The 24976-nt window shown below is 39.8% G+C and overlaps 1 protein-coding gene across 1 annotated transcript in view; it reads right to left on the reverse strand.

The window, feature by feature from the left end:
• Window positions 1-284: 284 nt before the first annotated feature.
• The window catches only part of PTGER3 (prostaglandin E receptor 3), a 170273-nt gene continuing 145581 nt past the window's right edge, over window positions 285-24976 (reverse strand). The window contains exon 3 of the mRNA XM_040987208.1: window positions 285-565. Coding sequence (XP_040843142.1) covers window positions 293-565 — 273 coding nt within the window. The 3' untranslated portion in view covers window positions 285-292. The remainder of the gene's footprint in view (window positions 566-24976) is intronic.

A 24976-nucleotide genomic window follows, 5' to 3' on the forward strand; every position in this document is an offset into this window, starting at 1 on the left:
AAAAGTAATAAAATTAGTTTTTTAATTACATAAATTTTATTTTTGATAGTTTTTACTATTTGATTAAGGTGCAAAGGGTCAAGGGCTAGAGGAAAGTGAGTGAACCCATTGTTTTGACATTCTCTTTTTTCCTTCCTTTATCTGGGGGATAAAGGGAAAAGCCACACCCAGCCTCCCAGCCATCCCAAAGTCCCTGATGTGGGCAGCTGGTGAAATTGGTTTTATGTATTAGGAATTCATAAATTATTATTGACTAAGGTTTTACTGATGTTTTCTAATTACTAGTTTATTTTTACATTGAGGAAGACTTGCTTATTGTTGAAACTTCCATGAAGCATGAGCTGTCAAACACACAGTCAGAAAACATCTTTGCATTTTTCTCCACTGCTTTCTCATATTGCTGATCAGAACAAGCACCAGGATCAGCCTGAGGCAGAATGGAGAATAGGCCAGGGCCGATAATGTTCTTCTCGCTGTCTCTGGCCACTTGATGATGCCCACTGTTTGAGATGTTCCTGTTCTCATGCTGAATTTCATCCTTCTGTTCATTACTTTCATGGATTACCTTTAGAAAGAGCAAAGGATGAATGAAATCATATTCAGTTTTTTGTAAATGCAACACAAAACCAATTAATATTAAACTTTTGCACTGTGATCAAAAGCTTGGTCATTTTCTGTGATAAATGTTGAAGGAATTCATTTTTTATTCCTATGCAAGTCAATGTTTATAAAGTACTCAATGAATCATATTCCTATTAGTTCACATGTGACTTGGAGCTGTGAGTGGGCTGGGCTGTGCTAGGCTAAAGCACATGCTGAAATGCACAAGATCCGAGCCTAGAGAAGACCCTGGCAGGAGAAATCTGAGGACTCCTCTGCTGGCCACTGACCCCACTAATGAGCATGAGAACTGGGACTGGGGGTGGACCACGCTTGGCAGTACTATAGCACCCATTGGCCTACATGTACACCAGGCTGGGTAGGTGCAACACCTACTGAGGCATGCAAGAACCAAAATGGGTGTGAGCCAGCCAGGCTAGATAGGATTCCCCTGATAGGCCATAGTTCCCACTGGGGAGCACCAGAGCAAGGGCTAGGGTCATAGTACCTGGCAGCTTGCATGTGGGCCAGATCTGGGTGCAGGCGGGACTGAGCTAAGTGCCAGATGGGATGAGTAATGAGTCAAGCTAGGCCACAGAAACTCCCAGGACATACAAACCAGGTGTATGTGAGGGCCAATCCAGTGGCAGGTTGGGCTGGGCTAGGCGGTAATACCCAAAGGTTCATGTGAGATAACAGAACTGACCGGGAAGCTACATTCACCAATATGTGTGATAGACATGAACCTGACCCTGCAGGTGATAGACTGAACCTGACCCTGCTCTAGCTGGTGCAAACAAGCACCAAGTCTGAGGACACTACAGTTGAGGTTTCTTAGAGGACTCCTCAATTTGATTACTTGACTCAAAACTCTGGCCTTAAGGAAAATCACAAAATATGCGATCTTGTATGCATGTGTTGGGAGTGGGACTGCTCAGTTGCTGATGCCCATGCAGTGGAGACTATGCCCAGGTGCACATGATCGTAGACAAAACAGCCTGCTTAAACCAACAGAGAACATCGACTACCTCATCAATAGCTAGAAAGTAGAATAGGTTAAACAACACTTGGCAAGGTTTTATAGCAAATATCTAGGTCTGTGGATACACTGAATTAGACCAGGTCAGTCAACAGTCCCTAGAAAGATTTTCTTAGCCACGTTGGTGCTGATAATTTCTCAGAACTATCAAGACCACTCAGTAAGCATCCCCAGAACACTCTTCTGTACATCAAGATCTCTAAGGCGACATCAAATGATTGTCTCCATTCTTTCCCCGCTGATGTAGTTTGACAGCAAGAAGCACGTCCCCCTTTCCTCCCCCCTGGGCACAGGAAGGAGAAAAAGAAAGAAAGAAAAAAAGAACTAAAACATTTTCCTCACTCACCTTCCTCCATACCTGGACCCTCCCCATCCTACTCAGAGGTCCACATGGACATGCATCTCTACTAACTATGTAACTAATATTAAAAAATAAAATTTAAAAAAGAAAAAAATAACAAAGTATTTTGTATGTTGAAGTCAAAACTGGAATCCACATTTGTTTAGCTTGCAGATATATTAAAACATTCTAGAACTTACTATTTGATTTTGAGTTATTGAGGAAAATCAGAGCCTGGAAAGAGGAAATAATAATGAAATAATAAGATAATAATAAAACTATGAACTATTTTATAATTTTGTAACCCCAAAGTATTCTTGTCTAAAACTGGGGGATAATTGAATATTTTTCCCAAATGTATTTTTTTCCTCAAATTTAGACTATAGAATTAGAGCAGAGGAAGAGGTTGAACATGCAATGTCTAAATATTTTACATTAGAAAGCTGGATTAAATGTGTAAATTGATGCAAGCACATAACCCTTTAGTGACTCAGGAGAGTCAAAACTAGAAGTCCCTGCTGTTTCCAAGATAATATACATAAGAAATTTAAAATGCTATATATTCTAATATGTGATTATAGTTTTTAGAATTGACATTTTCCAAACTATAGAGACAAAGACTATGAAAGAGATCCTGAGCTTATACTACAGTGACAGAGAAGAGGTGAAGGGAAAGAGGGAAAGAAAGAAGGATCCCCCATCCTTTATCTTAATTAGTCCCTCTTTAGAGTTGTCTAGACATTTATCAGGCACATTGCGTTCAGTAGCTTACAGTCCATTAGGGAACAGAGACACATTCATGAATAGGAATGATATCATGTGTTCAGAGCAATATGAAGATAAGTGACAACATGGCATGGTCTCTTGGAGACAGAAGGGTTTAATTCAGGTTGAAAAATTTGCATTGTTCTTGTGCCATCCCAGGAAACAGGAACATTGGAGTTGAACAAATTCCCAGGAGGCAAGAGACTACTTCAATCTGAAAAAAAAAAAAAAACCAAAAAACAGCAGAGACACAAGGCTCCATAAAGCGAAACATGTTAAAGGAGTAGCAAAGGCTTCAGGATGCCTCTGGATACTTAAGGCATAGTCCCACAGGTGAATTTTGAAGTTTTGGCTTTTGAAATTGTGGAATCATTCTTTCAGAAATGTCTTGCTCATCTCAAACTTTGCTTTACTTAAAAGTGCTTTAGAATATATCTGCTTGTCAAGTATGATCAACAGTCGCTCATGACTAACATTTGTACTGTTGTTGGTCATTGTTTAGTGAGGATGAATCAAGAAAGCTGTTTTGAAAAATATTTATTTATCTATTTATTTTTTTTTCCATGTTGTTACCTTCATGTTTAAAGGGGGGTATTAAGGGAGAAGGCCCACCCAATTTCCCACCCTCCCCAGGTCCCGGATGTAGGGCATGCTCTGAGGTTCTTGCTCAAGTGGTTTTGATCTTGCCACAGTTATGAATCGCTGTCAATCTTGCCACTCCAAGCACTATGAGGTCTTTGAAAAATCTACTGATTGACATAGTCCATCATGACTGAGATGGTTGGTTGCCCTGTTCTGTCTTCTCTCTTTTCTTCGTTAGGGTTCTGAGTCCAGCATTTAGATTAGGAAGATCTCCAAAGAAACTTCTTGTATGTGCTAACAAGTACAGGGCCTGGCACCGTCCATTGCTCCAATCAGCTGGTGGTTGCGATGCCTGGGTTGGTTCTGTTTTCAGTCCCGACTTCCACTGGAACCAATGGGTGTTGCAGTCCAGCCTGGTTCTGCCCTCACATAAACCAGTGGGAGCTGCAGCCTAGTTGGAGCGACCCACAATAACCCCCACCAGGCCCACCCCCTACCCTGGTTTGCCAGTAAGCATAGCAGTAATCCAGTCTGTCCCACACCCCATTCAACTCCCAGCCGCTATCTTAGTTTTATGTCCTCCTGTGCAAGTGGTAGCCCAAGAGGGATGAGCCCACTGTTTCCCTCCCAGGCCTCTCCCACTTCCAGATTCCAGTTGATGCTGCGTCTAAGCCCAAACAACCCTCACCCACTTTAATTTTGTTTGCACCAGTAGGAATAATCCGCCCAGCCCAGCTTTTCCCTGATCTAGTCCACAGGGGGCACACAGGTGAGGTAGCTCTGCCTAGTCTGGTCTGCCCCCATCCCAGCCTATGCTCTCCTGCGGAAGTAGCTGTCCAGCAAAGGAACCCTCCCTTATTCCCCTGCCGGCTCTGCCCACTTCCTTTCTTGTTCTCATGTTGGTTGGGTGCTGTGGTCCCTTCCGGTACAGGCAACCTCACCTCGGCATTCCATATTGTGCACTAGTCTTTGTTGTGACCGAACCTGGTTCGACCCACACTGGTGCCTGGATTTGCCAGTGGATGACGTGGACAGATTCAGCCTGGTCTTGCCCCCACGTCTGCCAATTGTATGTCAGTGGGTAGCTTTCCATGGCCTTTTCTGGGCTGTTTCCTATCTTGTTTCTTGCGCTTACCTGCCGGGTCTGTGTCTTGCCAGAGGAGTTGTCCAGGCTCCTCCATCAGAACCTCTCCCAATGCCAGGTTTCACACTTACCAGTGGGTCCATGAGCCAACCCTACTCAATCACCTCCTGTCATAGCAGGAACTGTGGCTTTTCCTGACTGGCCTTCCACCCAATCTGGTTCTTGCTGTTGGATGTTCCAGCCCAGCCATGGTTTGTCCATACCCATGTATGGCTCACACATGGCTCAGTAGGGGTTTGAGACCTTGCCTAGTCCATCTCACATCTGCCCTGGTCCTCCAGGACACCAGGGGATGTTGGGGTCCGGCCCAGTTCGGTGCATTCAATCCCAGTCCACACTTGTGCCAAGGGAGACTATAACTGTTTCCAGATCAGAACGCAGCCCCCCTTCCAGGCCACACGCCCCTTGGTGGGAACCTCAGCCCAGCTAGGGTTGTCCCCTTTGCTCCCCAACCGGGTCTGTTCCCAGCCATAGATCACTTGCCTGCCAGTGGATGCTCTGACTCAGCTTGGCACAGTTCCTCCCCTGCCCCGAACTCTGCCTTAGACACTGTGGCTTAGCGTTCCTGGCTCCTGCAGACCAGTAGGTACAGGAGCCTAGCTCGGCATGACCTTTGCTCCTTCCTGGTTTCTAGTTTTACTTGTGGGCTAAGGTTTGCTCAGTCGTGCCTGATCTACTCTGTTCCCTTATCAGTTGACACATTAGCCAGCTGTTGGAGCTACTTTTGCAGGACAAGCCCCAAGCCATAGCTTCTGTATGGACTGGTATTTGGTGCTCAGCATTATTACTGATTACAAGTTTTACAAAGGAAGAGTTACTGCCTGTTTCAGGTCCAAGAAGCACAATGGGTTCAACCTGGAGCTAATTAAGCAGTGACTCAAAGAACCATATCCCCAGAGCTTCCCAGCCGGGCGGCCAGTAGGCGCAGCCTGGCACCAAATGGTGCACTGGCTGCCCAGGGAACTGCTCACCATGTGCACATGGCGGCCATCCAGGATCCAGGCATGAGACGCCCCGTCCACCAGCTGCCAGGAGGCTGTTGGAGATTTACATAACCCAGGCCCAAGGTTGCACCCCTCCCAAATCCCATTCACCGCCCCATGAAGGTGGCGGGTGGGTCCCGGACCTGCCCAGTCCCGGCGGCCTCCCCCCTCAGTCTACTCACCCCGAAGGAAGCAGTCCCCAGAACCCAGCAGGCCCGGGGATCGGCTCACCATGTGCACATGGCGGCTGTCTGGGATCCAGGCATGAGACGCCCTTCCTGAGACCCACCATATTTATCTATTTATTTGAAAGGTAGAATTACAGAGAGCGAGAAAGAGAGAGAGAGAGAGAGAGAGAGAGAGAGATTGTAACTATTGGCTCACTCTCCAAATGATTTCAATGTCTGAAACAGGGCTTGTCCAAAGCCAGGAGCCAGGGACTTCTTCTGGGTCTTCCACATGGGTGCAGAGGCCCAAAGGCTTGAGTCATCCTCCACTGCTTTCCCTGGCACATTAACAGGGAGCTGTATCAGAAGCGGAACAGCCAAGACTTGAATCATGTCCACATGAGATACTGGAACTGAAAATTAGTCACTGTGTCCCAGGAAAAATCTTGTGAGAAATTCATGTAGTCACTGTTGGAATCATTCCCAACTAGAATAGTGAATAACCAATTGGGTTTAGCAACATGGTGACACAATGACTCAGCCACTGTGTGAAACATGCTGGAAAATATGACAAGAGAACTCTTGAAAGGTTTGGACCCCAGGGGAAGCAGAGAGGCTGAAAAGAAGCAGGCAGATCTGTGAGATGTGTAAAATGTAAAGTCAAAAGTACTAGTGCCAGGATAGATGGGAAAAGAGGAAAAGGCTGTTGGCATTCTCTGATTGAGACAAAGATTCTATAAGAGGAAAAGGCTGTTGGGGTTCTCTGATTGAGACAAAGATGCTAGGGCCATTCTCTAATCAAGGTAGTATGGAGAGAGGGGAGTTGATTTAAAGTGAAAACAATAAACTCACTTGCGGATGATAAATTCAGATATTGAGGGATATTTTTTACAACTACATCCAGTTGTCAATAGGTGATACAGAAAAACAAAATACAAGTAGGTAATTGGGAATGGAGACAAAGATTTGAAGAACATTTATACATGATAGAAGATTGATCCAGGCTTTGAAGTTACAAAGGTGATTACAAGTGGTAAAAGTGGAAGAAATGATGAAGTATGAAATTTTCCACTTGAAAAATTTCCCAAGACACTACAACAAGTTTAAAAAGTGCCTACTCTGTAGGGTGGCTATTACAAAACCCTGAAATATCCCCTTTGGGTAATCACAATGCAAATCCATCTGCAAAGGCACACTCACTATATAACAAGAGCTACAGCTGCACCTGGTTGCCTTGAGCTTGTTTGCTATCTGAAGATTTTTCCAGGTTATTGCTGAAACAGATACTTCATCATGTTTATCTTTGTCCAACATGTGATCTAGAATAGGCCATTTGAATAACCAACTTCAATGTAGAACAATGGCATGACTAAAATAGCAAAGTGTGATATCTCCTTCTAATCAAGTTGTGTTACAAAGTATCCTCAGGGTAACCTGAATCAATGTGATTAACTCTTTCACTGATCATGTGTTCCTATAAAGTTTTACCATCCTGTACAGAGACTTCAGATGCCCAATAATCAAACATTCCTGGTATAGAGGGTTCTACTGCTGGGAGAAAGCAGACTTAACCAAGGTAATCTCCTTCAGGAATCATAGATGTTGGGAACATCTTGAAAGTATTTCAATTAGCTTTCAAGAGCCATCAGTTGTGAAATATCCTTGGTGAGTTACAGCTTTCTTGTTTATTTTAAAAACTGAAATAGAATACAATGGATTAGAATAGAAAATGTCAAGTTACATTACACACAGAACAAATGTTTGTGAAGCAACAAGCATGGATTGGAGTAAAGAAGAAAGGAATTTTGCTAACAAAAAATACCTGAGGGGAAAATGAGAGAATGGGGAAAGATAAAAGGATGCATGGGAAAGTATCAAATTCCCCATATTGGATATCATTTATGATAGATAAATGCTGAGTGTTATGGGAGAACAAATTGTATTGGTCATAAGAAACAGCCAAGCACTTTATATATGATTCAGTAGGCATGAAGACTCACAGAAGATTCTTGAACAGGTATTCCACAAGATAGAAAGTTTAATCCGAGACCTGTGGAAGAGTTCTTTTCTAAGGCACTCAGATAACAGCTGTAACTCTAATTCAGACTGAGAACTAAAAACCTACATGTGTCAAACTTCTTCCTGTCTTATGCTGTTCACTGCCTGAATTGTTCTTTAGCTCAGCTTCTTCTATGATCCTATTCTAGCTATGTATGACCTTTTGTTTATCATGTATTAAATGTGTTTTGTTAGAGAAACATCCACCTCCAACTCTTCTAGTAGGTATTTCACATTTATAATTAATAACTAATGCACTATTGTTTAATATCTGTGTCAACTGCCAGAATGTAAGGCCCATGATAGATGAAAGTTGTCTTGTTTATAGCAGTATACTCATCAATTAGGTTACTTTGTGTATTTGTGTGTCTTTATTAAGTAAAAGATCAGTGACAGTTGCTACAAACAGAAACAGATGTAAGGAGTGTTGGAAAGGATACCAGGTGGAAGCTACCAATCCACTTGGTATTAGAGGAAGGAAAAAAATAGCCAAAGTTTCCATCTCTTTTCTTTTAAACAAGCATTTTGTCTTGTAAGCTCTGTATCAGACACCATGCTGTGTCCTGGGAAAATGGAGATGAAAAAGTCACCAAACACTCTAACATTAAGACACGGTTGATAATTCAACCAAATTTGGGCCCGGCGCGGTGGCACAAGTGGTTAAGGTCCTCTCCTTGCACACCCGGGATCCCATGCAGGCGCCGGTTCTATCCCGGCAGCCCCGCTTCCCTTCCAGCTCCCTGCCTGTGGCCCGGGAAAGCAATCAAGGACAGCCCAAAGCTTTGGGACCCTGCACCCGCGTGGGAGACCCAGAAGAGGCTCCTGGCTCTGGACCGGCATAGCATTGGCCATTGCACTCACTTGGGGAGTGAATCATCAGACGGAAGATCTTCCTCTCTGTCTCTCCTCCTCTCTTTATATCCGCCTTTCCAATAATAATAATAATAATAATAATAATAATAATAACAACAACAACAACTCAACCAAGTTCATGTAAAATAGCCACTCTGAAACAGGTACTATTTAAAGCACTAAATTAGCGACAATTTTGTATGGCAGGCAGCTACAATTATGCTCTAGTTTCCACATCAGGAAGCTGACCCAGATAGTTACACAATGTTCCCAGTTCACCCTGGGAAGCAGCTGAGCTGAGACCTGGGTCCATCTTAACTGCTATGCTTGGTAGTATTTTCACAGGTAAAACAGATTGTATAAATGACAATAATAGAGGCAGACATGTGGTCTAGAAGAATTCTAGAGGAGAAAGTGGCAGTTTAAGAGGGAGAGATAAGAAAAGATTGCCTGGATAAGTACATGGAAATGAATTTTGAGAGCTGAATCTAAAGTTTTCCAGGTAGAAACACTTGGCAGAGGAATTGTAGATGAAAGCATATTTCTATACACAAAAGAAATAAATAACATGATGTTTAGCAGAATACAAAACCAATTTAGAATTCCTGGACAATTCCTGGAGACACATTACCACAGATGAAGCTACCAAGAAGGTCAGCAGGAGAGATTTGTCTGTGTTGCTAAGGGGCTAAACCAATATAAAATTAAAAGGAACATGGGGGCACTGAAATTCAGAGATGGTGTGGGATACGTCAGACTTCTCAGAAATATCAGTTCGATAGTGAAACAGAAAAAGCTGAACATGAGCTAGAAGCAGAGACACAGAACAGGAGACCGTTGTCATTAGCCAAGCAGGAGATTATGAGGGACTGATTTAGCAATAATAGTTGACACAGGAAATAAAAAAGATTTAAGACTACTGAGAACTTGGTAAGGCATGGGCTGTTGCAAAGAGAAAAATAATAGGATAACAATTTTTTCAAGGTCCTTTAATTATAAAAATTCAGGCCTCTCAGAGATAGGTGCAGCAATCAAAGAAGGGGTGCTTTCAGAGATAAATGTGCTGGATTCAATTTGGGATTTGTTTCATTAGGGACAGGTTGACATTAGGAGTCAAAAATAACATATTTGGTAACACATGGTCTTCACTAAATAACCAGTTTGACACAACTGTTAGGAGAGGCTATGGGTAGGAATGAAGTCACTTATGAAAAAACATAGCAAAGATCTGAACAAAGGCCTGATTAAACAATCACATTGGAGTGTGGGAGGAAGCTGCAGATGGGAGCAGTCAGTGTTGGCTAGGGAAGGAAGAAAAACAGGAGCCACTGGAACACATCACCAAAGGGCAGGAGAATGCCATAAACATTCCCAATCAGAAGAGTTAATCACATCCATTCTACAGACACTGTTATGTTTACTTCTTTAACTGAGCAGACCACACACATTATTATCACTCATTTGTCTGTTATGAATAGTATGATTAGACTGCGAGTTTCTCTGGAATAAAAGACCAGTGTCTTAAAGATACATTTCTGCTGCTGTCCACAGAAACCTACACCAAGAATATACTTGGTACTCAAGTGAAAAATAGAAGGTTCTTGTTTTGTGAGCATCAGGGGAGTCAATACTAGAGGGAATGAGCAGCTCCAGCAGATGGGAAATGCCTGGGTGGAGACAAAGGTTAGTAGAGGGTTTCTAATGATCCAACTGTTTGCCTTTTTGTGAATACTTCTTTTTTTTTTTAATTACATTGTATTATGTGACACAGTTTTATAGGTACTGGGATTTTCCCCAGCCCTCCCCAAACCCTCCCCCCATGGTGAATTCCTCCACCTTGTTGCGTGACCACAGTTCAAGTTCAGTTGAGATTCTTTCATTGCAAGCATATACCAAGCATAGAGTCCAGCATCTTATTGTCCAGATAAGTTCAACGGCTTGTTGGGGAGACCATCTCTGGTCTTATGGTAGAGCCGGCAGAGTATCATCCCGATAAATTAAAAACCCCAACTTACCAACTCTCAAAATTACAACTTGTCATGCAAGCTTTTTTTACTATCCACTCAATGAAGACTTTTCCAGCCATCCAGGGAAAAATTTGTTCTCTCTTCTCCATGTTGTAAGATTTTAGGAATGTGCATGGGCCTGGTGCGATAGCCCAGTAGGTTAAGTCCTTGCCTTGCATGTGCCACGATCCCATGTAAATGCCAGTCCATATCTTGGCTGCCGCACTGCCCATCCAGCTCCCTGCTTGTGGCCTAGAAGAGCAGTAGAGGATGGCTCAAAGCCTTGTGACCCTGCATGTATGTGGGAGATCCAAAACATGTTCCTGGCTCCTGGCTCCTGGCTCCTGGATTCTGGCTCCAGATTTGTTCGGCTATGGCCATTGTGGCTACTTGGGGAGTAAAATTAGTGGATGGAAGATCTTTCTGTCTTTCCTTCTCTCTGTAAATCTGACTTTCCAATAAATAAATAAATATTTTTAAAAAGAATGCACCTTTATTATCACAGTTTCACATAGTCTATTTGCTTATTTCTTTCCTCCAGATTAATGTTTTCTCTATAAGGACAAGTATCACAGCTCAGAATCAGATGGATCTTTAATTACAACTAAAAATATCTGAAATGATGGAATATGTGTCATGGTCATTATCTGTGCACACCAGGACCGGCTAAAGCCAGAAGAAATTATTCCGTTTTCAGTGACACAATATAAATATCTAGGTCCAATGCACCCCAGATTAGTAAAACCGTTTAGTGGCTAAAGATTGTTTGTGCTTATATGGCAACTAGTATTTTCTCCACATTATTATTATTATTATTTTTTCTGTAATAAAGCTCACCGAATTCCATGCAAAGCAGGAGCTAATAGACTCTGCAGATAAATCGTAGCTGTCAGTTTGACACCACAAGTTGAAGATCCTAAACAAAGCATGCTAGGTTATTATTTGGCATATGCATCATGCTAGACCTGTGTGTATGCTGCTCCTTCTTCCTGGCACTGGGGTACCTGTGTCCCTTCCCAATTTGATCTACTGGTTATCTAGTTTATCCCGTATCCATTTTTTCACCTGTATGAGTCCAGGACAATTTCATCTCCTTTAACAATCATCTCAACTTTCATACCCTGGCTCCGTATCTCCTGTGCCTGTTGTGTTTCTTCCATTTCATAATTGGCAACATTTCCCCCTTCATTTATTTCTCCTGAGGACACCTTCCTCCTTGGTGATAAGGTTTGTGTCTTCTCACCTCTCAGCTCCAGCATTAACACAGCCAGTGTGTGAAACAAGCACACATTTAGTAAATGCTGAGTAAATGTATGAATATTTTAGTCCCTCATTCACAAATACCAATGGCCAAAATGTTCATTGCTGTGGCAAGCACTAGACAACAAAAAACAGAAAGCCCAAAAGTGTCGCTAGGGGAGCTGTCTGCTGGCAGCAGCTTCATAGTAATGCAGTTTTGCTCTGTAAAAAACTCTCAAGCCTAAATCAAGAAATATTCCCTGTAAGGATGTAGAGAAATATGAAACTTCTAGAGCAAGAATTCAAATGGAAACCTACAAAACTTAGGGCAAAGTCATGCATAGATTCCCAAAGTCAGATGAGAGGCTGAATCTCAGATATTAGAAATCTTGAGATATAGCTGCTTTGTAGACACACAGGGGGGTCAAAATCCCAAAGATTTCCCCCACATAATTTTGGGAAGAGTAGAAGACAAAGATGAGAAGCCAAGGTTTTAGTATGGATGCAAATTGGATTACTTAATAAACTGGAGCCAAAAAATTAGATGCAAAGCAAGCATCCACTATCCTGATCTGACCTTGGAATGTATTATTATTATTATTATTTACCTTTGCAGCTTGCATCACCTAAAACAGGATCTATATGAAGCCATTCTGTGGGATCATCCCTTTAGTAAAGTGATATTTTAGTTTATCAAAAGTTGAAGTATGTTCTGCCCTACTACATTTCACTTGAGAACTGCATCTGTCGTATTAAGGTCCATTTATCAAGGTCATCCCCAAAGTTTGGCATCCCAAAAGTTTGTTGAAGTTTGCCCTGGTGTGCAAAGATTTACAGATATGTTTAGCCTGGCATGTACTTGTGTTGACTAAGGGGAGGGGGAAATAGGAGTAGGAGAAAGGTAGAATCTACCTTTTAAAGATATTGTGTTGTTTGGTGTCCACCTGCTACTCTGGTCTTGCCCATGAATTGTAGGTTTCTTAGTCATATTAATATAAATAGCAGAGTCTCATGCTATGACTGCTGCTGCAGGTGATCAGTGCTATTCTGCCACATGCCATTTTCTTAACTTTGCCAGATGGGTTGGTGTGAATTTGATATGTAGACTGCTGATGAAGTATAGTGAATTTTGATGTTTGTGTCTTTTCCTTACCTGCACACTTTTTAGAACCCACTACGAGCAATGGTTCTATTTCTCATAAAGTCTTGGTTTATTTTTATCTTGCGAATACTCTGAGTCCCAATAAGCTATATTTTCTTTCTACAAGTAACATTTTGATCAGTTATGCATATATATACTCTGATATCCCAAAGACATTTATAGGCTAAATCCTGAAACAGACTTGTTTTGAAAATACTGTACATTATCATATATGCAAGATCATCAAATATTCATGGAAAGTATTACCAACATTATTCATGAATTTCCATTTTTACACCAAATAACATGTTTTATGTCTATTATATAATGAAAATTTTAGGTTCAACTTATGTCAGGGCATAGGAGTGGGGATGCCTAAGGAACAAGTTTTCTGATGGAGTCTTCCTCTTTAACTTTGGCATTCCTTTTTTAAACTTCTACATTCCAGAATTGTAAGGTTTCTAGAGAAACATGGTGTTGTAACTAATAATAGCACTTGTTTTAGACCTGATGTTGCAAGTACAAAAAACAAAGCAAAAATAGAATACTTCACCCTTGTCTGTGTTTTTTTTTTTTCTTTTTCCCCCTCCCTGGATTGAGGGCAAGACAAGCATTCAGGTCAGTCTAAAGAGGCAAGAATGGAAGCAAACTCTGGGGCCAGACGATGGCGTGGGTCTGTCTGCAGTCACACTCCTTAGTCCCAGGAAGCTCTACAGACCTGAAATTCTCCATTCTAAAATGGGAAAAAATTGAGTTTATTTCCACTTAGGTTCTAGTAGGTTGCTGTGCTCCCTGTGGATGGCCAATAAATATTGACTAAATTGAATGCTGCTCTCTTATCTTCATTTCTTGCTTTCCTTGCTTTGCAGTTCTGATTCTTGAGTCCTTGAAAATCATGTGTCTCTGTCCCACAACGATGGACTTGGTCTATGGAGCTGATAAAAATAACACTTGTGCACTCCGATTGATAGTCAAAAGCTGACGTTTATTAGTGGCATCAGACTTTATACACTGAGGGTCAGATGGGATAAGGGAGGAAGTATCGAGCTGACCAACAAAACCCATCAACTGTTTCCATACTTTTGCTTGGGACTCTTTTGTTTTGTATATTCTACCAAGTGTTCTCATTCACATTCTGTTCACTCAACTGTTCTCCTACAAATGATATCCAATCAGTTATACCAAAGGTATCCATCCGGTTGTTCTCGTACAACCATTATCCAATCAATTGTAATCCCATGTTCGATGACCTTCCAGGGTATAATGTCCATCTACAATCATGTAACATATATATATATATTCCTAGAATCTTTTTAAAAAATTATTTTTATCTCATCACTTTTCTTCGCTAGGTCTCTGTATTCTAATGTCACCTTTTCCTGTTTGCTTTCTCAATGTTTGGGTTTAATCCCACAGCTTGCATTTCTGAATTTGTCTTTGTTAAGGTTTTGTAATCTGATTTCTTTCACCCTCTCTCTGTTTGCATGTTCTTGTAACCCTCCCAGATCTCTTATCTCTGTCAGCACACACACACACACACACACACACACACACACACACACGGACTTCTGTGTCTATACTTATTTCTCTCTAGTGCTACCATGAAAAGAGCAGTCTTCAAAAGAACTGGACATATTAACATTTTTTATAATTATTCAGATGTTTATTTTATATTTTTTCTTTGAGACAATGTTTTTAGTCTTCAAATAAAGAACTCAGGAAAAGTGGATTGGTGTCTACTAATCATAACACATTTCTAAATCACACAGACTGAATGGGTGAGCTCTCCCTTGGGTTTTATTTCCACTCTGCCTAGACAGGATTGCATTCCTCTGCTTATTCTGACACAAACACAGCTACATTTCATGAAATGACTATTACCCTAGGGGGAATGCTCAGCTTCTCCCTTCCCCTCGTATTTTAAGTCCTTTCCTGTCATTTGGCGCGACATATTGGCACAGAAATAATGACAGCAAAAAAGCTCTGGGAGCCTAATACTTAATTTCTTGACTTTTGTGCCTCATTTCTGAAGTTTACAGCTGTGTCTGGTAAAGACCTGAAGAGTATGACAGCATTGCCTAAGGTGTTGGTAAGTTATACTGATTACCTTTAGTATTTTAATTACTTTTCTAAACATTGGTCGAAACATTGATACCAACGTAATTGGTATCGAAGATGGTATATGGGGATTGAATTTAAAACTTGTGTCCTTGGATGAACTGAAAATAAATTCTCTGACCATCTATTTAGAAGAATAATAAAGGATGTTGCTAAAACTTTATGTGAAATATTTCATTCATCCATTACAACTACCTTGATAATAAGAGGAAACACATTTGCATGTGATGAAACTGTTCAGTTTAATGACTTGGCAAACATACAGCAAAGCCTAAACTTCTTAAATTATAGATGTGTTCTGAATGGCAATTTGTATGTTAGGAAAAACTTGAGGGCTATTTTTGTTCACAATTTTTTAAACCCTTCTCTTTTACGACTTTACATGTGACTTAATAAATCTCATTAATATGCTCATATAATTACTTTGAATGAAGGTTTTACAACTTAGTTAAATGCATGAATATTTAACTACATTTATACATGTTTACTTCCTTTTTTCAGTGCACCAACCATGCGGTATAGCAAACTTCTCAAGCACTTATCCTATTCCCATAAATATAATAATTGAATTTGTATTCATGTGCACTTCAAGTCCTTTGAATGTTTCAAATATGGTTTTAATTTCAAATTACAAGTTTAAAGCAATTGGCCTTTTAAACTTCAATTACAGATCGACCTACCACTGAAATAGGTAGAATTTTCTTAAACAGTAAAATTAAAATTTAGCATAAGAATAGGAACATTTTAGATTTGTGACTCTGATGCTTTGATTCTCTATACACAAAATTAAATTTTGCCATCATGAAGCATTAAAAACTACTATTCCCAATAATTTTACCTTCCTAAGTAATATCTACAGTGCTATTGTAATATGCTGGGCCTTGTTTATCTAAGCTACTGATCTTTGATCTAGACATCATTTTAAAGTAATTTTCTGGTGTTCACAACTTATATGAATATCTTTTCTTGGATGTGGATAGACTTGTGAATGTAATGAAGTATCCTTCCCAGGATTGTGACACATTGCAAGAGGAATTTTCTACATGCAGTCTAGTCTTTTCCACACGCAATTAAAATCCATTGATTTTTGAGCTACTCAAAAGAAAAAATTCCCAACTGGCTGAGTAAAAGTGTCTAACATTCATTTCTTCCATAGAGAAAAACCAAAACAATAATCGTAAGAAAATGAATACCTATTTTTAGATAATGCCCAGGAGAAAATTGTGGAACTCAATAAGGGAGATATAGCAGCGCTGTAGGGCCCAGAGACCTCAGTTCAGAGCATAAAGCACACTGCCAACCCAGACTCGCACCAGGGAGAGTTTGGATTGCAGCATAAAGGGTCAACAGAAGAGCCACAGCAGAGTTTATCATCACAGCCCCTGTGCCAAGCAGTTCTGACCACACAGGGAATTCAGAGTACTCACATATTAAGGGGAGTCACCTGGAGGTTTGCACAGTAGCTTCACTCTTCACTTCCTAGAAGTCTTTCCCTCTATCTCAGAGCACAGGCTGTGGCAGTGTGGGGCCTCTTGAGAAAGGAACCAATAATGGAATCCACATGGCTCCAGGAGATACAAGTTCCTGCACATCCCCATCCTTGGTCCTCATAGTCATTTTATCACATTCTCAAAATGACTGTACTTCAAAAATCCTGTGCTTCAAAAATCCAAGTTGACCATGCAGAGTTGTGATTCTAACATCGTGGTGTGCACAGCACTCTGCCTACAAGGGGATGGGAGTGCAGCAAAGTAGGGAGATTCTACCAGCAGGAAGTTAGAATTAGGGTTAGTTGCCCTATCAAACTTTTGATTAATCTTCTGTCACAATTTCCTTTCCCTCTACCACCTAGTACAATGCTTGCCTTCATTAGGAACTACACACACCCACCAGGGCTGCTGCTTAGTATTTCTGCAATCCAAGGCTCTGCTTCCAGCCCATCCCTCCTGAAGGCTACTGCCAAACATACAGACTCTTTTTGAACTAAAGACAGGTTCTCCATGAGCCTGGACTCAGCTGCATCAACTAATACTAGGACTGTGTACCCTACCAAGATTGCTTCAGTGCTCCCACAACCCTGGCCTTGCCCCTGATTCAAGAATCTTTCAGAATGAAGACTTCCAGTGCTATGATCCTGGCTCTATCCCTCGGGCTGCAGCCCACTGTCTGAGCATACAGAATGTCACTAGTACTGCAAGCTGTGCTCCGAAAACCTTAAGAGTTTTAGCCCTCACAGAATTGCTTCCTGGGCTGCTTGGCTCTATTCATATGAAGAACAAGTGCCCCATGTTCCTGCTGCCATCACTGACATTAATTACAGTACAAGAAGCTATGCAGAGACCACGACACAGATCCACGTGGACCAAGAGTCAAAGGATCTTACCAAATTGACGACTGAAGAAAAAGGCTTCGGGAAAAACTGTTTTGGCAAAGAAGCTGCACTTCAAAAATGGAGTCGATTGGCCTGACAGATACACAGATATCAACATAGGGTAAAAAAAGAAGTCTGAAATAACAAGGTAAGATGATACCTCTAAAGGAACATATTAAGTCTTTAGCAATGCACTCTGAGTAAAAACTGCTAGAGAATTCAAAGGAATGATCAAAAAGAATCTCAGCTAAAGATAAGAGACTTTCGATGGCTTAATGTAATCAGGAAAATAATGGAAGCTATGAATGAGAATTAATTAAATAGATAACAATTTTTGAAGAGAATCAAACGATAATTTTAGTGATGAAGAACTCAGCAAAAAAATATAGTCAAATGTCTCAATAGTTAACTAGGTCAAGCAGAAGAAAAAACATGATTATGAAAGTAGTAAATATTCCATTCAGACAAAAAAAAAAAGAAAAAGAAAAAATATTTTTTAAAAATGAAGAAAACAGCCTTTGAGAAATTTGGAACCCATTAAATGAGAAAATACCTGAGTATTGAAGATTCCAGAATAAAAAGAAAAAAGACAGAAAACTAATGAAATAATAGCTGAAAGCTTCCTTAATTGTGATTATATGCATTAATGTGCAGCAAGATCATACCTAAATAGATATGGCCAGAAAAGATCCTTGCCAGGACATGAATGCATTATAGCCACATTATCAAAAGAAAAGCACAAAAGGGAATTCTAGAACCTGAAAGAGAAAAATTCCAAGACACATTTAAGGAACTTTAGCCTGACTAACTTGATATTTTTTTTCAACTAAAACCTTACAGGGAAGAGGGAAATGAAATAATACAGTCCCAAAACTTGTCAAACAATTTCCAGTGAAGCTACCCTAGGTAAGTGAAGGAAAAAAAGTTTAATAAATAAGCAGAAACAAGAACTTCATCATGAGTCTTAGAGATGATGCTTTAGGAAGTCCTTCATCCAGAAGTAAAATAAAGATAGCTACGATTGTGAAATGTACGAAAGTATGAAATCCTTTGGCACTCCCACCCTAAAAGAATCAGATATGCACTGAAGAATCAGAAATGTAAAGAAAAAATACTCTTTGTTAATATGGTAAAACACAAAACCACAAAGAATAGCAAGTGAAAAGGAACAACAAAGGATGTTTGAAGCGATCAAAAGAAATGTTTACAAGTTTATTCTGTTCTCAACTGCTATTGCTTTTGGTGTCCTTCTTAGAAAGTCGGAACCTACTCCTAGGTCTTGCAGGGTATTTCCTACATTTTCTTGCAAGAGTTTGAAGGTATCTGGATGTGGGTTTAGGTCTTTTATCCATGTAGATTGGATCTTGGTGTATGATGATAGATGTGGGTCTATCTTGACCCAGCAATAGCACTCCTAGGAATATATCCAAAACACCTGTTTTACGACAAACCCACATGCATCCCTATGTTCATTGCAGCACAATCAGTAATTGCAAAAACATGGAAGCAACCAAAATGCCCATCAGCAGAAGATTGGATAAGAAAGCTTTGGTTCATCTACTCCATGGAATACTACTCAGCTATTAAAAAAAACAAAATGCAGTTCTTTGTGGCTAAATGGGCACAACTGGAAACTATAATGCTAAGGGAAATGAGTGAATCCCAAAAGATTAGATACCACATGTTTGCCTTGATTTAACCTGTAATTTTTGTTTGGTTGTTTGTTATTTTTTGAACCTGTCATTGATACTGTCTCAACCCAGATGTTTCGAAGAATGGAACTTGCATTATTTTTAACATATTGTTTACCCAATACTATGTCAATTAATTCCATAATGTTGTATATTGACACTGAGGCCTTGTTGGGGCTTTTAACTGACCGGATCTTTACTCTGTTAGACCTATCTTCAGACCATAGAAGGTCTCCCCAAGAGGCCACTGAACTTATCTGGACAATAAGACACTGAACTTTATGCTAGGCATGTGTTTGCAAGCAATGAATCTCAACTGAACTTGAACTATGGTTATGCAACAAGGTGGAGGAATCCACCATGGGGGGAGGGGTATGGGAGGGGTGGGGGGAATCCCCAGCGCCTATAAAACTGTACTACATAATACAATGTAAGCAACAATAAATAAAAAAAAAAAGAAATGTTTACGAATGACAGGACTAGATTTTTAAAAAATAAACTTTCAATATAAATGGACTAGATTTATCAGTTGATACAGATTGAATCAATAAAGACACAATCATATGCTACCTATAGAGGAATAAGACTACTTCACCAGTAAACATACACATTGACAGAAAATGAAAGGATAGAAAAAGGTAGCTGTCGGAAATATAAAAAACAATGACAAAGGTCATAATGGCTATCTGAGTATTTGGATCAGAAATAATAGATTTTAGGATAAAATTTATCTTGGGCAAAACCAGACAAGGCTGCAGTGAAAGCAGAAAGCTACAATATTATGTCCTTGATGCATATAGATACAAAAATCTCTTAACAAATTATTATCAAATCTAATTTAAGAGCACAACAAAAGGATTGCTCATTCTATCCAAAATTCATCTTAGAAATGAAAGGATACTTCAATAAAAAGAGATAAACAAATATGATAGTTCAAATCAACAGAATGAAGTCCAAAATCACATGATTATTTCACTCAATGTATAAGGAACATTTGATAAAATGTAGGATCCCTTCACAGTAGAAAAAAAAATGGACAAATTAAGTGGAAAAGGAATCTATCTCAAACTATTAAAGGAAACACAAATCAGCATCTTTTATCACACTGAATGTGGAAAAGCTGAGTGCCCTGCCTCTGAGCTCTGGAGTGAGACAGAAATGACAACTTTCACAACTTTTTATTCAATATAACCAGAGTAATCAGTCATAAGAAAGAAATGAAGGACATTCCAGTTGGAAAGGAGGAAGTCAAGCTGCCATTGTTTGCAAATGACACAGTCTTACATGGAAAATCACACTGCACCAAATATAAAATAAAACAAAATTAATACAACTGATAAATTCAGCAAAGTTGAGGATACAAAGTCAAAATATAAGAAATGATAGTCCTTTTATACATTAATCCTAAATTACCTAAAAAAAGACAATTCTGCTTCTAATAACTGCAAAAGGCATAAGAATAAATATAACTTAAAGATGTGAAAGATCTTTGAAAAAGCAATGAAAATTATGAAACAATGTTGAAAATCAAAGAGAGTTTAAAATATTCAAATATGAATTGTATTCACAGATTCGAATGAGCAGTATTTTTAAAATACACCCACCATTGAAAATAATTAGATTCAGTCAACAAAACAAGAACACAACTAAAGAATGGTAGAAAATACTTGCTAGTTACTTATAAGTAATTACATGCAGAACGTGTAGGAACCTCATGAATCATAGTAACACAGGGGAAGGCAGTATGGTACAACGTAAGCAGTATCCTCCACTTATGAAACTATCATCATATTTCAAGAGTGCTGATTTGAGTCCTGACTGCTCTGTTCATAAGCCAGATCTTTGCTTTAGCCCTTGTCATCATATGGGAGACCAGAAAGGAGTTCCTGGCTCCTGGTATCTGCCTGGTTCAGGGTTAGCTTTTATGGCCATTTGGAAAGGGAATTAGCATATGCAGTTTCTATCTCTTTCTCTCTCATTCTGTGATTCTGATGAAAACCATTCCAATAAAAGAAATTCAGAAATACAGAAAATTATCCAATTTAAAAATAAGCAAATATGTTTACATCTCATTTTTTTATTATTGCTGCATTTTATGACACAGTTTCATAGACTCTGGGATTCCCCCAACCCCTCTCATGCCCTCTCCCTATGTTGGATTCCTCCACATTGTTGCAGCAGTACAGTTCATAACAAGGCATGATTCCTTCATTGTGAGCATGAACTATGCATCTATGCATCTCTAGTCCAACATCTTATTGTCCAGATAGTTTCAACAGTTTCCTTGGGAGATTATCCCCGTTCTGAAAGCAGAGCTGGCAGAATATCATCTCCTCCAGTGAAGAGCCACAACAAAACCTCAACAGCAATTTACAATATTATGGAGTTAATTGACATAGCATTGAGTGACCAATATGTTAGAAAATGTAAGTTCTTAATGACATCCTGTGGTTACTTCCTTGATATTTCAGTTTTAGTTTATACAGAACCAGATGCTATACACTTTAAAATGGTTATAGGGTACTATTCAGCTGTCTTGAGTCTATTTTCATTTTTACATTTAGCAGTTTATAGTATTGAAGCATGATTTTACTGAACTTGGCGAATTTTGGGATAGTCCAAACAGGCTTATAATTCTAACAAAGTATATGTTAACAATTGAAACGTAGAACAGTTTTAGGTGAGGTATACATACAAATCCTCAATACCTTAGTGAGGAATAACTAGTCTTTGTGCCCTACCTAGTAATGTGTATGTGAGTCCAGGCTGACCATTTCTTGCCTGTTTTGAGCTTTTCTTATCAGTCTCTGTGTATCTAATTTTGGGGGGGGGGCTCCGGAGTGACCCTGATAGTCATTGCAAGAGAGAATGGGGATCCAAACTTGGAACTAAGTATGGACCAGAGAAAGCTCCACTCCCAGGACCTGAAGGAAGTTTACTGTTCTTCTGTTTCTGAGGACCGCTCAGGGCTCCCAGCTGTTATCCCAATGACATTAGATCCTATGAGGAAGGATCTGGGCTTTTCTATCCCGTGTGGGAGATCCAAAAGGGAGCAGATGACCTCAGAGTTCTTGGCCTATGAGGGTATTCCAGTTTCCCATGGTCTCCTTGGCAGTTGGGATATTGCCCTTGGTGCCCATACTGATAGTCCCTAGGTGAGAATCCAGGAGTCTCCAGGGTTGGGATACTAGCCTCCTCCTATCCTCCTGCTCCACTCTGGGGTCCCCCCACTGCTCCGTGCATATGACCTCCTGTTAAGAGGCTATCAGGATTGCTCTTGGTTCCCACTGTATGTATTTATAGTTTTGCTAATGTCTAATGCAGATTCGAGTCTACTATCAATAAGTTGCCTGTTATAGTCTTGATAAGTTATACTTAACATCTTCCTCACATATTCTAAGAAGGTGGAGGATTTCTCTCCTCTCCCAACCCACTACGGAATAACATAGGGTAAACACCTGCTACACCAGAAACCAATATGCACCCCTATGTTCATAGCAGCACAATCAATAATTGCAAAAACTAGGAAGCAACCGAAATGCCCATCAGCAGAATACTTGTTCATCTACTCCATGGAATACTATTCAGCTATTTAAAAAAATGAAATGCAGTTCTTTGTGGCCAAATAGGCCCGACAGGAAACCATTATGCTAAGGGAAATGAGCCAATCCCAAAAGGTTAAATACCACATGTTTGCCTGAATTTAAGATGAAATGATGTCAATCTGAAAAATGGTACCTGCAAATTGTAATATTATTTCAACCTCAAACAACCTGTACCACATGCAAAAAGATATTGTGATGTAATCAATGAACCAACAATCAATGTGAGTCAGACTGCTTATGATCTACATCAAAGAACTGTAAAATCGAATATGCTTTTAATACATCTCATCTTCAATGCTTGGGAAGTAGACATAAAACAATTATAATGTTAAATATTGGCCCATTAACTTATGCCACAATTGACTTTGAATGTCACCTCTTTCAAATTCCCTTTTGTATGCCTTATCTTAGTAACTGGTCTATTACGCACTCAGTCACCAGCGTTCTTCTAGCCTTATTCTAGCCAGCTACTCTGCCTTATCAGTTTCTGTGCTTGAATGTGCATTTTAACAGACACTATCTCACTAATTTTAACAGTCTGTTCTCCTCACGTGCAACCCTCCAAGATCTATCCTCCACCAACAGCTTGTTTTTATTAAGTTCATACAGAAAGCACTTCAGTAATTGCTATGACAGTGGCCAAAGTTCTTAGAATGGCATAAAAGCCCTGCATGATACAGCTCTAATCTTTTCCCTCTGGCTTTACTCGTAAAGTTGTCACCAAGGGCACCAAATTATACCTTGATTAGAGTCTGTATGCTTTGCTCTGTTCCTTCAGGATCTTTTAAAAAAAGATTTATTCATTTTTATTGGAAAGGCATATATATATGTATACAAAGAGAAAGAGCGACAGAGAGGAAGATCTTCCGAAAGCCAGTCCTTGACTGCTTTCCCAGGCCACAAACATAGAGCTGGATGGAAAGCAGGGCCACCAGGATAGGAACCAGTGTCCATATGGAATCCCAGCATGTTCAAGACAAGGACTTTAGCCACTGCCTATTGCGCCGGGCCCATTCCTTCAGGATCTTAAATGTATTCTCTTTCTTTTACTTTCTCCAGACCCTTTGCCTACGAATCTCTGTGAATGTGTTTATTTACTGCAGTGACCATCACCCTTCTACAAAACCCAGTTTTTTTTTATTATTTTTTTACATTTTATTGTTATTGCTATCATTTTATGATACAGTTCCATATTCCCTTATCCCCTCCCCAATTCTCTTCCCCCCTACCTAGTTCCTTTATATCATTACTAACATATAATTCTTCATACTCAGTCATATGTCCATCATTGTGGGCATGGACAATGGCAGAGAGTCCAGAATCCTATTGTCAAGATATAGTAAGCAGTTTCATTGTAAGTCCATCTTTGTCTGGAAACAGAAATGCATACCACACTGCATCCTCACATTTGGATGTTAGTCTCCATTTCACAGCTACTGTACATCCCCTCAAATGAAAAGTCATGATACAAATCAACAATAGAAAGAAAAATAGAAATTTACCATGCCATGAAGTTAAATGACATGTTACTAGATATGACAGTCTCCATTACACAGCTACTATACATTCCCTTAAGTGAAGAGCCACAAAACAAACTCAACATCCAGGAGAAAAAAGAAATTAACAACACCAAGAAGTTAAACAACATACTATTAAATGACTAACATATAGCTGAAGAAAAGAAAATCAAGAACCTTCTTGAAGAAAATGATGCCACTGCATGATCTACGAGTCATTGCATGATTTAACCAGAAGAAAGTGTTTTGAAGAGATGAAACCAACAGAAAACAACAAAACCCATGTGATATAGTTTCTGCTGATCTTTGTTGAAATGTGTCTCTTACAGACAATAAACAGATGTTTATTGTCTACTAATCTATGATGTTTGATTGAGATTAAGCCATTTACATTCAGAGTTAAATATACATGGGTGGTACTTTGGTCCTGTCATTTAAGGAATGGGTTGTTCATTGGTTTAGTCTTCTGTTGTCATTTTACTGGGGTGTTCTTCATGTTTGCCTTTGGTTTTGGTAGGTGCTATTCCTCTTCTCTGTCAAGAGAACATCTTGAAGTATCATTTGTAGGGCAGGTTTGAAAGAGGCAAATTCTTTTAGCTTTTCTTTACTCTGGAATAATTTTATTTCATTTTCAAAGACGAAAGAAAGCTTTGCTGGGTATGTTATCCTAGGCCGACAATTTTTTTTCCTTTAAAATCTGGAATATGTCACTCCATTCTCTTCTTGCCTGTAGAGTTTCCTGTGAGAGGTCTCCTGTG

Source organism: Ochotona curzoniae, unplaced genomic scaffold (assembly GCF_017591425.1).
Source record: "Ochotona curzoniae isolate NIBS_2020 unplaced genomic scaffold, NIBS_Ocur_1.0 contig_4612, whole genome shotgun sequence".
Taxonomy (NCBI): Eukaryota; Metazoa; Chordata; class Mammalia; order Lagomorpha; family Ochotonidae; genus Ochotona; species Ochotona curzoniae.